Source organism: Brassica oleracea, chromosome C7, assembly GCF_000695525.1.
Source record: "Brassica oleracea var. oleracea cultivar TO1000 chromosome C7, BOL, whole genome shotgun sequence".
Taxonomy (NCBI): domain Eukaryota; kingdom Viridiplantae; phylum Streptophyta; class Magnoliopsida; order Brassicales; family Brassicaceae; genus Brassica; species Brassica oleracea.
In genome coordinates, this window is record NC_027754.1 from 43,838,480 (window position 1) to 43,854,432 (window position 15,953).

Sequence of the window (15,953 nt, forward strand, 5' to 3'; positions counted from 1 at the left end):
TTCTTGTGATGTTACTTTGATTTATTCTCTCTTTTTTTTTCAAGTGTTTCTGCGTTGTGATAATACACGCATATATAATGTTACATAAAATAAAAAGTTGTACTTGATAATACATTTTATCTCGCAGGTATTAGGCCTGACTGTTTATTAATTCTGTTGAGCTGTGGTTGTTTATTTTGCGTCCAGTGTTTACGCAAACATCAGTGTTCTAAAAGATACACACTATAAGAAAGATAGAACACACAACAATAATAAAAAAAATCTTATAGACTCCGCATGTCCTTAAATGACCTAGTATTAAAGTTTATGGCATGAAGGAAACAGACGATTGCACAATGGAGTAGCGTCTACCCCATTAGATACATTAATGAATGAACATCCAAGTGTCATCCCACAAACATGGCAAGTTTGTTTCACTAAGAATTAGGTTTCAGGCCTATCCCAGGAGCAGAGCAAGTAACTTGGTCTCCTCTCCAGCAGCTTTTTGTTTAAGAAATTCAGCAACATTGTTTGGAATTATTGATGGTAAATTTTGTAAAGTTTATAGCCTAAAATCCAGAAAATCAAAATTTCTATATATCTTATGAATCCTTTTCAGAATTCATACGAAACTCAATTTCGGTTTTTCCGTTATATATTTTTTAACTATTATCTCTTTTTTTAAAGAGACATTTTTAGAAAACTTTTCGACATTGATTCCGTAGTGACCGATTTTGACCCCAACAGTTAGATCTCCAGTTCGCTAGAATTTTTACAAGGTACAACAAAACTGACCAGCTAATCATTACCCATTACTAGAAGAGATGAATAGAACTCACGATTCTTGGCTAACTATAGCGACAGGTTGGAAGTGACATCATTTTAAACTACATCGCCGCCACGGTGTTTGTACTCGTCGTCTCCTCCGCCTTCAACATCTTATGCCTCTTACTCGCATAAGTCCTCGTAATTAATTACACTGTTAATCTTTTAATTTCTTAATCCAGAATAATGTAGATTAATGCGTGTAAAGGGGTGACTAGTTATTGATTCGACGCTAAAATATAGTTTGTGTATCTTCAAGTAACTGCAAAAATTATTCGTAACAATAGATATATGATTAGTCTATTGCCTGAGAAAACAAGTGTGGACGTTGTAGTATTTCGTTTGATCCAAAAGACAGATGCTGTGCAACAGACAATTGATTCAACGTTCTCAAACCATCTGTCATATCTTTTCAAAATTACAATCCAAAAATAATTATAGTTATTAGGCACCGCCGCATGTGAAACGGATTTCAACATTATTGTGTTAACCCCCAGACACACAAACTTTTTTTTCTCGTATGAGACACAAACGTGTAAATATGGAAACGTTTTATTTTACTCCACAAGAAACGTTTTAAGCATTTACAACTCTGTTGACCAAAGTCATTGGACCTTAGCCAACAGAACCGTGATGATTAACTTGTGAAATATTTCCGTATCCCTTCTCTTTCAATTTATTTAGATACTTCAACAATAAAAATTGCAGAATCTAAAATCAAAGAAACCAATATGATTTTTATCAACATAATTTTTTTTTAATATTTAAGTAACTTTTTCAAAAAATAAGAAAACAATCAAAATTTAAAATCACAAAATATCAAACATATATAAACTTTTTATCAAAATTAGAAAATAGATATAAGTTAAGACAAAACACAACAGTTTTTACTAGAGGTGGGCGTTCGGGTACCCATTCGTATTCGGTTCGGGTTTATTCGGTTTTCGCGTTTTCGGAGTCAAAGATTTCAGCTTCATTCGGATATTTCTAAGTTTCGGTTCGGGTTCGGTTCGGATCTTTGCGGGTTCGGTTCGGGTTGGAATAACCCATTAAAATTATTTTTTAAATTTTAAAATTCATTATATGCTTTAAATTTCTCAAAATCTATAGAAAAAATATTATATTACATACAAATCTGAATAACATATGTCAAAATACCTAAATTTAACAAATAATTTGATTTGGTTTGAATATTTGGATAGATAATCAATAGATATTTTAAATATTTTGGTGTTTTGAGTATATTTTAGTTATTTTAGACATTTACTTTTGACTATTATTATATATTTTTAATTATTTTGGACACTTTAAAAATATCTTATATATTTTAGATTTTTTAATAGACATTAAATCTAAAATATATTTATATAATAGGGTATAGAAATCAATTTCAGATACATTCGGGTAACCGGAATACTTTGGTTCGGGTCGGGTTCGGTTCCGGTTCCTTAGATACCAAAATTTTGAACCCGTTCGGATATTTAATCAATTTCGGTTCGGGTTCGTTACTATTTTTTCGGGTCGGATTCGGTTCGGTTCTTCGGATTCGGATTTTTTGCCCCGCCATAGTTTTACATCTTATGAAAAGGAAAAAATATTAATTTGTAGAGTAATAACTCTGTAATTATTTGTGATAATAGTATTTTGTCAAATCATGATTTGCATTAAAATCTGTCATAATGGATTCTGTAACAAAAAAAACTACTTATAACTATAATCCGTAAAAATCATTTAAACTTAAAATCAAATTGTCTGAAAATCTTTGAATTCCTATCAGTTCTTCACTTTATTATTCATTCACACCTCAAATATATTTCCTTTTTACTACCTTTATATATGAATGGCCTTAATTGGACTATAATTTTGACAAAATCTATAGCATTTAGTCCTTGACAAAATCTGGAGTTTATATTTAGACGTTTTTTTTGTTGTCAACTTATATTTATATTTATATTTAGACGTATATCTCCAAAAAAGTCCTTATTTCAGTAAAAAGTCGTATCAAAATTCATTGTCTTTCCATCATTTTTGGTCAAAGCATTTATATCCATAATGGTCCCAATTACTTTTAAGGGGTTTTAATTCCTTTTTTTTACTACCAAAAAATATCTTAATGGCCCTATGAAGTACGCCTCGGATAGATCCAGATATCTGAGAAATTCGGGGTACCCGGATCCGGATCCATTGGATCTGTGAACTTAATATTCGGATTCGGATTCGTAGTTTCCGGATATCCGGATTTCGGATATCCGTCCCGATATTGTATTACCTGCGGATATCCGTCCCGATATTGTATTACCTGCGGATATCCGTCCCGATATTGTATTACCTGCGGATATCCGTCCCGATATTGTATTACCTGCGGATATCCGTCCCGATATTGTATTACCTGCGGATATCCGTCCCGATATTGTATTACCTGCGGATATCCGTCCCGATATTGTATTACCTGCGGATATCCGTCCCGATATTGTATTACCTGCGGATATCCGTCCCGATATTGTATTACCTGCGGATATCCGTCCCGATATTGTATTACCTGCGGATATCCGTCCCGATATTGTATTACCTGCGGATATCCGTCCCGATATTGTATTACCTGCGGATATCCGTCCCCGGATCCGTAAAAATAATTAAAAATAATATTTTTTTAAAAAAATACTATTTTTTTTAATATAATATATAAATCAAATATTTATAAATATATTTATATATGTCTATAATATTGTAAAAACTAAAATATAATATTATAAGATTAATCATGTATAAATATTAATATATCAAATATAAATATTAATGAAATTTGAAAATTTAATGTGTTTTAAAAATACGGATCCGGATTCGGATATCCGGACCTAAAAATTAAGATATCCGGATTCGGATTCGGTTTGGACGGATCCAAGATTTTACTATCCAGATTCGGATCCGGACATCCCGGATATCTTATTTTCGGAGCGGATCTCGGATCGAATCCGGATCTCGGATAATAAGTGTGAGACCTACTTTGAAGTATGAACTCCCTCTATTTAAAAGCATTTTTGTCTCATTTATTAATTTTTTTCTCTTCCCCAAAAAAAGAAACCAAAAGTTTGTCAAAGCAAGTCAATTGTATGTATAAATTGAGAGAAAACCCACTTTGTTTTTTCGGTAAAAAAACCCACTTTGTTTTTTCTTCTCTAAGTTACATCCAGCTGCTTCATCACAAGCTTGATCACTAAAAGCTTCCTCCCGGAAAAAAACAAACAAGAGACTCGTTGTTCAAGAAAACTCTATTCAAAATCTAACAATTTGATTATTACGAGACAAATCAATCAAAGTTGTCACCCTTTTCAACTTGCTTCAGCCGTAAAGTTATCACCTTTTCAACTTATCCATTAAAACACACATCTGTTTCTCTCTCTCAAAGACAATGAAAGAGTATTGGACCTCTCTAGCCTCCCTTCTCGGCGTTCTAGCCTTCTGCCAGACCCTCATGAACTCACTCTTCCCACCGGAGCTCCGTTTCGCCGTCACCAAACACTTAAACAGACTCTCCCAACTCTTCTCCTCTTACTGCTACTTCGACATAACGGAGATCGACGGCGTCAACACCAACGAGCTCTACGACGCCGTCCAGCTCTACCTAACCTCCTCCGCCGTCACCTCCAACCGTCTCAGCCTCACCCGCGCCACCAACTCCTCCTCCACCACATTCGCCCTCTCCAACAACGACTCCATCGTCGACACCTTCGACTCCGCCACCGTCCTCTGGGAACACGTCGTCGCGCAGAGACAAACTCAGACCTTCGCGTGGCGCCCAATGCCCGATGAGAAGCGCGGCTTCACGCTCCGCGTCGAGAAGAAAGACAAAAGATTTATCCTCGGCTCTTACTTGGACCACATCATGGAGACGGCTAACGAGATTCGCCGCAAGAATCAAGATCGGCTTCTTTACACGAACTCGCGCGGTGGTGGGGGTATGGACTCGAGGGGGCTCCCTTGGGAGTCTGTTCCCTTCAAGCATCCCAGCACGTTCGAGACGCTGGCGATGGACCCTGCGAAGAAGAGACGGATCATGGAGGATCTCAAAGACTTCGCCGAGTGTGAATCTTTTTACCGGAAGACCGGCCGGGCTTGGAAGAGAGGGCACTTGCTTTACGGGCCACCGGGAACAGGTAAATCAAGCATGATCGCAGCCATGGCTAACTATCTCGGCTACGACATTTACGATCTTGAGCTCGCCGAGGTGAGAAGCAACTCGGAGCTGAGGAAGCTGTTGATGAAGACGAGCTCGAAGTCGATAATTGTGATCGAGGATATAGACTGCTCGATCGAATTAAAGAACCGGAGCAGCAAGAAGAAACAGAGTTATTATGAACCGGAGATGATGTTAACCGGGTCCGGTTTAGGAGGCGATGAGGGGAATGGGAACACGATCACTTTGTCCGGTTTGTTGAACTTTACCGATGGGCTTTGGTCTTGTTGTGGAAGCGAGAGGATCTTTGTGTTCACGACCAATCACATTGAGAAGCTTGATCCTGCTTTGCTTAGAAGCGGGAGGATGGATATGCATATCTACATGAGTTACTGTACGTTTGCTTCGGTTAAGATCTTGTTGAAAAATTACTTGGGATACGAGGAAGGAGATTTAAGCGACGACGTTTTGAAGGAGCTTGAGAGGGTGGTGGATAAGGCGGAGATTACGCCCGCTGACGTAAGCGAGTGTCTTATTAAGAATCGGAGGGATAAAGAGAGGGCTGTGAGGGAGCTGTTGGAGGATATGAAAAGAAGGGTGGAGAAAAACGAGAAGAATGGGAAGTTAAGGGGTCTAAATGGGAGCTTGACCGTGGCTGATGACGCGGAGGAGCAGGAGAAGAGGGCTTTGGACAGTCCTTATGGAGAAGAAGAAGAGATTGAGGACAGCATTTGCAAGAATAGTGAAGATTAAGTGATTCAGTGTTCCATTGTTCTTAAGTTTTTCTAACATTCTATGTTTACACAATGTGAAAGTTGTGATCCTTGTCTTTTCTTTTTCTCCTTTTTGGGTAGTCAACTTTTAGTTGAAAGGAGCCAATGGTGGTGCTGGAGATTTTTTGTACGTGGGGATTAGAAAATGCAAAGAGAATCATTGGATGAACCATTGGCAGATGATGTGTTATGACTTATAATAATAGTAGTGTTTTATAGAATATCATTGATGTTTTGTTGAGTAGCATGTAGTTATCATATATTATTATGTACGGCCGTATGAGAGTTTGTATTCAAACTATCTACTTTAGTTGATTAAGTATCCCGAGATTAATAATTTGTATACAAGTCAGTGCATACTTGTTTGGAGATTTGGATATGGTAGGCTACTTGGTGAAGCACACACTATCCTCTTCTCTCCTCTAAGGAAACGATGTTCAAATCCGGTTTTGGATTTTGCTGGACTTTTGAGTAAATGAACAGTTACAAGTTGTAACCTTATTACATAGTGGGAACAATGTTCTGAAGTATAGTGATTTGACGATCCGTTTAGTAGTGATACAAGTTGAAGTAGTCACTTTCTTCAATAACATAGTAGTCATTTTAATTTCTAACATGTTATTCATATTTATACCATGTCACTGAAATCTATTTTTGATGTAACATTAATAAGATGGATAATTACTGTAGAAGATAAGAGTTAATATCTACAATTGAATATGCATAAGCTGATCTCTATTACATGTCAAACCTTATTTGCTTCTCATTCTGTTCCCTAAAATAAGATTTTCTAAAGTTTTCACGTTTATTAAAAATATAATAAATATTTACAATTTATTTTTCAATACACTTTCCAATAACTATCCATCAATAAAATTTAACCAGTTCAAATATTCACAATCAATGTTTTTCAAAAGTATACAAAAATACTTTAAGAATATATAAAATATATTTTCTTGTGGAACAACAATAAACTTTAGAAAATCTTACATTCATGAACAAATGGAATATTATATGCTACCAACTGTATGAAATCATCTTTTTGTTTAATGTTCTTTTTACCACATTGCACCAACTTGATTTTGATATTGCGTACTAATATAAAAATTTACTAAATATGTAAAATCAGGATCTAAGTTTTGAAGTCTATGGTTCTATAAATGATTGGATTTGAGTTAGTTACATAAACCCAAAACTAGATTTTATGGACTAAACCCTTTTCGATACATATATTTTGGGAATAAACCATTGGGTTAAGACCAATCTAAAAAAAATTAAATTTTACATTTTTTAATTAAAGTCATCCTTGATATTTACATATTATTTCAATATTCTTGATTTAGTCACCAACAAAAAAAATACATTTATTTTTGTTAGTATGAGAGACATATTCCAAAACTGACAAATATGTATTTTTCTGAATGTAAAATATGTCTAAAAGTATAAACATTTTGAATGTATTTAGCATACGTTTTTTTCTTCACATAATTATTTTTAATTTAAATATTATTAAATCTGGTTTATACTTTTGTCAAAGAATAAATTTAGATTAGCATTATATTTGAAATAGGAGACTAGAACTATTTTTTTTCTATAAAACTTTAGATGCGTCAAACACACAAATTATAATACTAAATTATTTTTGAAAGCTCAAAAATCTGGAAAAAATTGTAACTTTTTAGATTGGTGGAACTGATTCTTATCAGTTTATATTACATATTTATATTTCTCTTGTTCGACGATGGAATATAATTAGATATTGTTTCTCTGTAAAAACATGGACACAATGGAGCAGCCGTCATAGCAAGTCAGAGTCGAAAAACGAGTCAAAATTAGAGATGAGTAGAGGAAGCCGATGTGTCATTTACTTGACTCTGGATGACCTGACCAATTTCCTCCTATCTGTAAGACCCATTTTCTTCTTTCATTTGAATAGTGATTTGTTTTCCTTTGTGTATTTACTTAAACAACATGGGCATTCATGGTTTATTGTCTCCACTAAAAATGTACATAACCTCTTTAAATGGCTAAAACATAATGTTATATATCTAACTATTCATTAGCAAAAGTTATTCTGGTACAGTTTCATATATGATCATTTATCACATAACCATCACATAGTGAAATGTCATTCTTTTTGAATCACTCAATCTATCACTACTTTAAAAAATCAGACATGGACAATAAACTAATAGCCTTCTTTATATTTTGTTTGTATCATATAGAATAAGTTTAATTAAATGGAATAACTTTATCTAAGTCGGATTGCATCGAGTGGAATAAGTTAAAAGAGTTGGAAAATAATATCATAGATTGTTGCTAAGTTAAAACTCTTTCTCATTGGACAAGAAGATCAATGCCCTCTCAATATCAAAGTATAAACATATGTTGAATTATAGACTCACCTTTTTTAAAAAAAAAAACGTCAAAATGTGGTGTCACTTTGTTATATTTCTTAATTTTTTTGTAATATAGATTATAGATTTATGGGAAATATAGAGAAGCAACAAAGTTTATGCTTGTGCTAATTGACTAACTGACCAAACAAATTGAATATGTCCACCGATAATAATAAATACATTATGAGTTTTTGTGCATATATAAAAAAGATAATATTGTGAACATGTTAATCGATAATATGGATTGAGAAGATTTGAGGTCTCTAGTCGCATTTCCTTCCACAAACAGAACGAGAGTTGAAGTTTCCAAAATAGATAAACTAAAAAAGTTTAATGTCAGGAAATAATAATTGTGTACAAGAAAGTATCCAAAAAGTCAGTAGATTTTGTTGGTAATACTTTTTTTGGGATTCGGTGAAAACTAAAGGAAGATTTGATTTAGAAGTGAGTTGGAGGTGATGCATGTACATTAGGCTTTTGTCGGAAAAGCTGTGAAAACTATGACTTCTTATGTCCATCATATTTTTATCTGACTTGGACTCATACTTTTTCTTTTCCTTACTAGTACTTGAGAACCTACATGAAGGTTCTCCACTTTCATTCGAAGGTTGTAAAGTACACACAATGATACAATGTAAAGCAAGAGTTGACTTGTCTACCTTGGAACATGAACATCTTGGGTTCAACCACCCTTCTTCTCCTTCCAAGTATCTCATTTGTAAACTTCGATTAACTTGACCATGTTCTCGTAGTTTTTTCTTGAGGTTTCAACAAAAATTCGAGAATCACTTTCAAAAAGGACATCTTCAAACCCTATATTATCTAAGTAAGATATTGCAAAAAGAAAACATAGAGTAGCTTCAGCGTCAAGGCAAGATTGAAAACGAGAAAAAGCCTTTGCATTGTACCATATAACTAATAATCTATCATTTTGATGTACCCATCAGTAGCGGAGGGTGGTCATATGACCCACATGAATTTGTGTAAAAAAGAAGAAGTTTTCTTTGTATTTTACAGAACAATGACTAAAAATTAACATATTGATCAATATAACATTATGTTTATTATGCACTTGGCCCATGTAATAAGTTGAGTTGGCTCGCCATTGGTACCCATCCTATGCCACATCAATCCGGACCATCATACCAACATACTGTCTATATTACACTTCAGAGTATCTGACGGTGAAGTGCTCCATTTAAGAGTTGGCTGGTTCATCCCTTGCTTTTCAACACAACACATTACATCATGTGTTAAAAGAATTTTTTTTTTTGAAATGCCAATTTTCTGTTCGGTTGCTCAAAGCTAATGAAACGACGCAGTTCCAACCCCCAAATTACCAGCCACAGCCCATGATGAAAGTAAAGCCCAGTAAAGAAGACCCAATAAAAAAATTAAAGCCCAATTAATGATGACGCTTATATATATCTCACAGGTCAAAGTTTACTACGTTGTTGAACTATGTTAGCATCTCCAAGTAGATTCGCTGCTCAAAGAATCTCACTCCGATCTTCTAATACGATTCCGACGAGCTTCATTCCTCCCTTTCCCAGAGGTTTCCCGCGGAGATCAGTGACCAAAGCTTCAGCTCGAATCGTAGCAGCTATGCCAACCACTTCCGTCAACGCCGTCGGAGACGCCGGGAGAGGTTCGATCACTCACGTCATATTCGACATGGATGGTCTCCTTCTAGGTAACTTCGTTTGTCTTTGATCTTTTCTTTTGGGTTTCTTTATTGTAGTTCTGTGTTGGTCGCTGTGATGCTGTTCTGAAGTTGTTTAAAGTTGGAAACTTTATGCTATATGTAAACATTTGATTGCTCTAGTTTCAGCGGTAAAGACGACATCTTTGTAAAATTATTTAAGATGTGTGTTTCTGGTCCTAAACTCTCGCTATTGAGTATACTTTATGTTGATTTATGTCTGTGTACTGTTTTTTTTTTTGTAGACACTGAGAAGTTTTACACGGAGGTACAGGAGAAGATACTTGCGAGATACAACAAAACGTTTGATTGGTCTTTGAAAGCCAAGATGATGGGGAGGAAAGCGATAGAAGCTGCCACGCTTTTCGTTGAGGAATGTGGAATCAGTGACTCTCTTTCCCCTGAAGCTTTCATTGTAGAGAGAGAGTCTATGTTGCAAGACCTCTTCCCCACAAGTGACCTTATGCCAGGTAACAAAAACCCTTTACTCGTTTATGTTGATTATTATTAACACAAAGACACAACTCGTTCTCTGTTGTGTTCAATCAGTAAAACTGAAGATACCTATTTGTAAGCAATGGTCTCTTTCTCTAATGCAGGAGCTAGTAGACTTCTCAGACATCTCCATGGGAAAGGGATCCCAATTTGTGTGGCCACAGGGTATCTGTTTCTGCATCAGCACATCATGACACAACACTGAGAGTGCAATTTTAAGCTTGTTTTTAATGCGTTTCTTGTTTTGCTATATCTGATCTGTTTTGTATCCTCTACTAATATGCAGTACACACACACGACATTTTGATCTGAAAACGCAAAGGCACCGGGAGCTTTTCTCATTGATGCATCACATAGTGCGTGGAGATGATCCAGAGGTGAAGCAAGGGAAGCCTGCGCCTGACGGTTTTCTTGCTGCAGCTAGGAGATTTGAGGTCATTTTAATACTGTACTACACTTTATAAAAAGAGAGAGAGAGAGAGAGAGAGAGAGAGTTTGCAAGCTTATAATATATCCCTCTTCTTTGCCCATTTCATAGGACGGTCCTGTAGATCCACGTAAGGCTCTGGTGTTTGAAGATGCTCCTTCCGGAGTCATGGCAGCTAAAAACGCTGGAATGTAAGTTGGTTTCTAGTTACAGTTTCCGATTCCTCTCAACGGATGAGCAGTTAGTGGCTATATGTGATTTTTATGGTGTGTGAGCAGGAATGTGATAATGGTACCGGATCCAAGATTGGACAAGTCCTACTGTACCGTTGCGGATCAAGTTTTAGCCTCTCTGCTAGATTTCAAACCAGAGGAATGGGGCTTACCTCCCTTCGAGGATTCCCAAAACTAAGATCACAATGCTTCAGTGTAACATTCTCCTCAAGCTACATGATGATACTTGACTGGTTCGGTTTTATTCTTTTATGATTGAAGTCCAGAATCCTGGCTGTATGGGAAACAATGTTCATACACTTGACTGACGATAAAACGATTTGATTCTTGTTGGGGTATTTTTTCTTTTATGTTATGATTTGATAATAAAATTCCAATACTTTAATATGGTTTGGTGAATGGTGGTTTGGTGAGTGACTTTGACATTACCAAAACTCTGTGTTGCTGATAGCTTAAAGTTGTTACAATGACATGTACCATAACCTTATTGATAGAGACCGGGCCAAAGGGATATATATACTAACCAAAAATTTCTACTCTAATTTCGTATAAACCGACTTTCAGGTCCATCAAGAAACATCAACTTCCACGAATCATTTCAGTTTTTGTTTTTGAGAAAATTTACAGTATCAAAAAAGATCCAACATATCTGGAACAAAAATGAATTCAAGAATTGCTTGTTTCGGCTCAAGAATCCTTCCCTCAGACAACTGTGCTTGTTTAGTTAGGGAAGAGGTTGAGCAATGTGTCGAGAGTATCAGGATGAAACTTCCTTGCAAACAGATAACATGGCCGTGTAATCCCGTTCCAAGTACAAGGCCAATGCAGCTCATCTCCATGCTTCAAAACCACAAGTCCAAAAGTTTAAAGAAAGAGAGAGAAGTAAAGACCACAAAAGAGAGATCTGCTAGAGAAGCATATACCTCTCCCACACTTGTGACGTGTGTACTCATCTCTTCGGTCTGACAAGCGAGAAACGAGGATAATAAGAAGCTCATTACGACAACTTTCAAGAGATTGTGTGTTTCGAAACATACTGTGACATTTTTCATGAACTCTAGTGATATCTCATTTGCTGTGTGAGTCTTTGGATGCCACTGTCGTTCAGACCAATCAACATAAGTCACTGACCAGTTCGAGATCCCCATAGGATCAATCATCTGAAAAAAAAGATCCAGCAAACAAACAAAAATGTCTCAGCATCAAGAAGACTGCACAAGATGGGGTGTGTGTGTGTTAAAGAAGCATATAGTCACACTGAAGAATGTTGGCAAGTAATGTTCATCTGCAATACAGTTCTTGTCAGCCTCTATCCCTGGCTGAAATTCATATAAACTTTCTTATCAGAATCAGAGCTGAAGAGAACTAAAAACCAAAACTAATCAGCTGCAGGACAAACTTACTCCACAATACTCTCGGAACCTTGAGTAGTAGAGACCATCAGCCATCACTATAATAGCGTGCTGCCGCTTCATTGTGAACCACTGGCCAGAAGAAAAGACAGTCAACAGCAGTAAGATCATACTAACTAAGACAAGCTCTTAAAGACCAAGGCTTGTCTTTTTACCTGAGCACCCTTTCTAAAATCTTCCCTAGCAATCTCAGGTAACATGTGTTCCATGTGTCTACCAGTTCCATGAGGACCAGGATCCACAAAACTTGAGAAACAGAGATAATTGTAGCTTGTGTCAATGAACATCTAATTAAAAAAAAACTCTTTATTTTGATTAAAAGAGATTAGTTTACCTCTCAATGAAGCTGACGTTGGAGTAAAGCAAATATCTATAAGTGTAGTCAAAAGTATGCAACGGTATACAACTGCATAGAGAAATAAAAGTTCATGTGATTTTAATTTTGTGCAGAAGGAAGCAAGATTGAAATCAAATCAATTACCTCTCTGAAAGAAGAACAAAGTGTTGGTTATCAGGATCTTCAAGAGCACTAACCAGTAACCTCTTCTCAGCATCAACCATAGATATTCTACCCCAAGTGACCTCATCACTATGGATCTCCCTATCAGAAAAGTGACTACTGATATGAACTGGCCGTTCCTTGGAGGGGTGGATGTAGATAGAGAACTTCCCTTCATGACCCTTCAGATTAAAACCATGATACATTAGTTTGCATAATGCAAGTGCAATTCTTTGAGGTGTGTTAGTTACCGTGAAGAACTCATCCCAGAGCTTCTCAAATGGCAAAGTCCCCGGAGTCAAGAACAAGAAGGCTATTTTGGAGTTTTCTGTTATGAAGGGAGGCGTTTTGAGTATGTCTCTGACCACTGCTCTAGCTGCTACCTCCTCGTCGGTGTGTTTCCTGACGTGAACAGGTAGCCACGAGGAGATAGCCTTAGAGGAGTTATTGCTGTGTCGTGGGGACATGCGAGAGCAGATGAGAAGCATGCTGAACACTGAAACTGACAAGACCAGCCATAGGGGCTTCTTGAGAGATGTGTGGTGACGTGGCGGCCCTTGATGATTCTTCTGCGCCTCAACCATTTGATGAAACCAAATCACGCCTAAACGCACCTCCCTTGTCCCTTCTAGTTGAAAGGCATACAAAGATGGAATCTTTATTTCATACTTTCTTTTAAAGTGGCATTGCCTGAAGAAGAAAGATTTGAGCTTTTTTTTATTGAGAACAACAAAGTCGGATTCAGACCGGAAAACACGGAGAGGTTAAGTAACGTTTCAAACTAATCTTTAAGAAGAAGAATCCAAATCAGCAAAATGGAGAATTGTGAAAACCGCAAAAAAATGCACGTTGTTCAGTCCTCACTCTAGCACACGTAGGAACTTAACTGAAGTCTAAGTAAGTCTCGTGAGTATATTTCTCCGACCAAACTAAAGTCCAAAAGCTACAAATCTCAGATTTCTCTAGAAAGACTTTGAAGAGACACTGTAGTGAGTTAAAGAGTGAAAGTGCATGTTTACCTTAATAAACTTCGAGCTGAGCCGAAACAAAACGGAAGAATGCAGAAAGACAGAGAGTCTTTTGTCCAAACCCAGATCTCAAAAAGTCAACTTTGATCCTCTTCTTCAAGATCTAGGGCAGCAAACAGAAGACTGATTCTCCGAATATAAAGTCGAAAGAGAGAGAAAAGGAGAGTTTTTTTTTTTTAATTTCTAAAAGCATGCATACAAGTAAACTGTTAATGTCAAGACGCTTCAGAGCCTTTTCATTGGCTCTTTTTTATACTTTGATCACTAGAGACTTTTTTGGTGAATCAGCGTGTCTTGTTTTCCATTTTCTCCAATAATTTCTCTTAATGTTTTGTTATTAAGAGTATTCGTAAAATTTTCTCAAAAGGATCTACATTTCTATTTTGTGTTGGATTTGAGTTGGCTTCACGACTCTTGGAACCTTTTTAATTTTTTTTTAAAAATGGGTTATGGAACATAAATGTTACCAAGTGGATGGTCTAAATAATGAATTAAGTTTTATTATCGCACTTAACCCTTCAGGACAGTCGCCGTTTTGTTCCTACCACGACGCCGGAAGACCTGCTTACGGACATTAATTAATTTGATTTTGTTTTATTGAAGAGCATTCTCTTTCTCTGTGGAAGGTGAAGGTCCATATTACATGTAGAGCTATTGACTATGCGCAAAAAACATGCAAGACGCAAGTGAATATGTTGGTATTTATAATCGATATAGATGTGCAGTCATGTAATCTTTAATCAAGTACATAGAGTCTTGTAGCTTTGTCATTGTAAACCCGTATTGTATGAACCAGTGTAATTTGAGTCTTCTGGTTTTGGTTTATGACTAAAGCTTTGGTGTAGGGCTTGGTCAGATTGAATATATATGGTTTATATATATGGTACGAGAGCACAAATATTTCTTACTGTACTGTAATACTAGTACAGTAAGACATTAAGAAACTATCGGAACTTCTTGAAAAAAGTTAGAGACAAGTGTCTTCTTTTAATTGATCAGATTCTATTGAAAGTAAAAATTTAAATAAAAACTAAAATACATTAAAATTATTATTTTTAATTATTTAAATCTTCATTTGAGCATACTCCATCGTTGGAGATGCTCTGAGAATGTTTCCAACTTCTTACCAAACATGTACTATATTAAAGGTGATACTCACTTTGACATTTTCACGGTTGAAATATATTTATGTTTTTATTAATTACATTTGTTTAACCAATAATAATTTTTGCATAACAAGAGATAATGTTCTTATAAATTAGTTTTAAAATAAATATAAATATTTTCTTACAACCTAGTAAATGTATTTTTATCTTTTAGAGTCGTTATAAATTTGTGTATCATGAGGTAATCCAAAAGGAAGGTTACGAAGTATCAAAAAAAGTTGGAAGAATCACCACTCATCGAGAATCTGTTTTACCCGATAAGACATTACTTGAGTTGACCTTTTATGTCACCAGCAAATCAGGACATATATCGGTGCTAGTTTGTATAGCTTGTGTGGATTTCCTTGTTTAGTTTTGCCCCCCTCAAATTCAGTTCATTTGAGTTTAAAGGATTACAGTCGATCAATTCCACTAAACATTTGCAATCTCCTTTAAAGTCCTTGACTTATAAGATTCATAAACTTCTTCTATGTGGTTTAATGATATATCCAAATTTCACTAGAACTTGTACAAACCTGTTTTTGGCAAAATTCTAAACAAAAATATATATACACTGTTAAAAATATATTTTCTAGGCCTGGGCATTCGGGGTCCCAATCGGGTTTCGGTTTTGTCCAATCGGGTCTCGGTTTTTCGGGTTTATCAAAATCAGCCCCATTCGGATTATATAAAAATTCGGTTCGGGACCGGTTCGGGTTTTATCGGGTTCGGATCGGGGTTAGTAAATCTTCAAAGAACCGGTACAACCCGGTGTACTTTCGGGTTTTGGGTTCCATCCGGTTCTTCGGTTTTAAAGTACTTGATTTATACCTATTTTGTAACCAAAACATAAGTAAAATCG

At 36.0% G+C, this 15,953-nt stretch overlaps 3 protein-coding genes across 3 annotated transcripts; 2 read left to right on the forward strand and 1 right to left on the reverse strand.

Moving 5' to 3' along the window:
- Positions 1–3,980: 3,980 nt before the first annotated feature.
- On the forward strand, positions 3,981–5,973 carry LOC106302205 (probable mitochondrial chaperone BCS1-B). The gene has a single exon (XM_013738743.1). The coding sequence runs from the start codon at positions 4,214–4,216 to the stop codon at positions 5,729–5,731; it is 1,518 nt and encodes a 505-aa protein (XP_013594197.1). The 5' UTR covers positions 3,981–4,213; the 3' UTR covers positions 5,732–5,973.
- Positions 5,974–9,611: 3,638 nt separating this feature from the next.
- On the forward strand, positions 9,612–11,338 carry LOC106301338 ((DL)-glycerol-3-phosphatase 2). The gene is made up of 6 exons (XM_013737708.1): positions 9,612–9,843; positions 10,098–10,322; positions 10,452–10,512; positions 10,634–10,781; positions 10,886–10,965; positions 11,053–11,338. Exons 1-6 carry the CDS (start codon positions 9,612–9,614, stop codon positions 11,183–11,185), a joined length of 879 nt encoding a protein of 292 aa, XP_013593162.1. The 3' UTR covers positions 11,186–11,338.
- A 184-nt stretch (positions 11,339–11,522) lies between these two features.
- On the reverse strand, positions 11,523–14,142 carry LOC106301337. The gene is made up of 10 exons (XM_013737706.1): positions 13,938–14,142; positions 13,170–13,608; positions 12,901–13,100; positions 12,754–12,825; positions 12,575–12,665; positions 12,411–12,491; positions 12,264–12,326; positions 12,045–12,167; positions 11,931–11,969; positions 11,523–11,847 (listed from the first exon to the last, which is right to left on the reverse strand). The coding sequence occupies exons 2-10, from the start codon at positions 13,500–13,502 to the stop codon at positions 11,728–11,730; spliced, it is 1,122 nt and encodes a 373-aa protein (XP_013593160.1). The 5' UTR covers positions 13,503–13,608; positions 13,938–14,142; the 3' UTR covers positions 11,523–11,727.
- Between the last annotated feature and the right edge of the window lie 1,811 nt (positions 14,143–15,953).

What these genes read in the sequence shown, in the direction of transcription:
- LOC106302205 (XM_013738743.1), top strand. Translation starts at nt 4,214, where the DNA reads ATGAAAGAGTATTGGACCTCTCTAGCCTCCCTTCTCGGCGTTCTAGCC.
- LOC106301338 (XM_013737708.1), top strand. Translation starts at nt 9,612, where the DNA reads ATGTTAGCATCTCCAAGTAGATTCGCTGCTCAAAGAATCTCACTCCGA. An exon ending in CCAATTTGTGTGGCCACAGG is followed by an intron (nt 10,513 to 10,633) that starts GTATCTGTTTCT and finishes ACTAATATGCAG; the next exon opens with TACACACACACGACATTTTG. An exon ending in GCAGCTAAAAACGCTGGAAT is followed by an intron (nt 10,966 to 11,052) that starts GTAAGTTGGTTT and finishes GTGTGTGAGCAG; the next exon opens with GAATGTGATAATGGTACCGG.
- LOC106301337 (XM_013737706.1), bottom strand. Translation starts at nt 13,502, where the DNA reads ATGGTTGAGGCGCAGAAGAATCATCAAGGGCCGCCACGTCACCACACA. An exon ending in AGTTCATGAAAAATGTCACA is followed by an intron (nt 11,970 to 12,044) that starts GTATGTTTCGAA and finishes CTCGCTTGTCAG; the next exon opens with ACCGAAGAGATGAGTACACA. An exon ending in ACGTCACAAGTGTGGGAGAG is followed by an intron (nt 11,848 to 11,930) that starts GTATATGCTTCT and finishes GTGGTTTTGAAG; the next exon opens with CATGGAGATGAGCTGCATTG.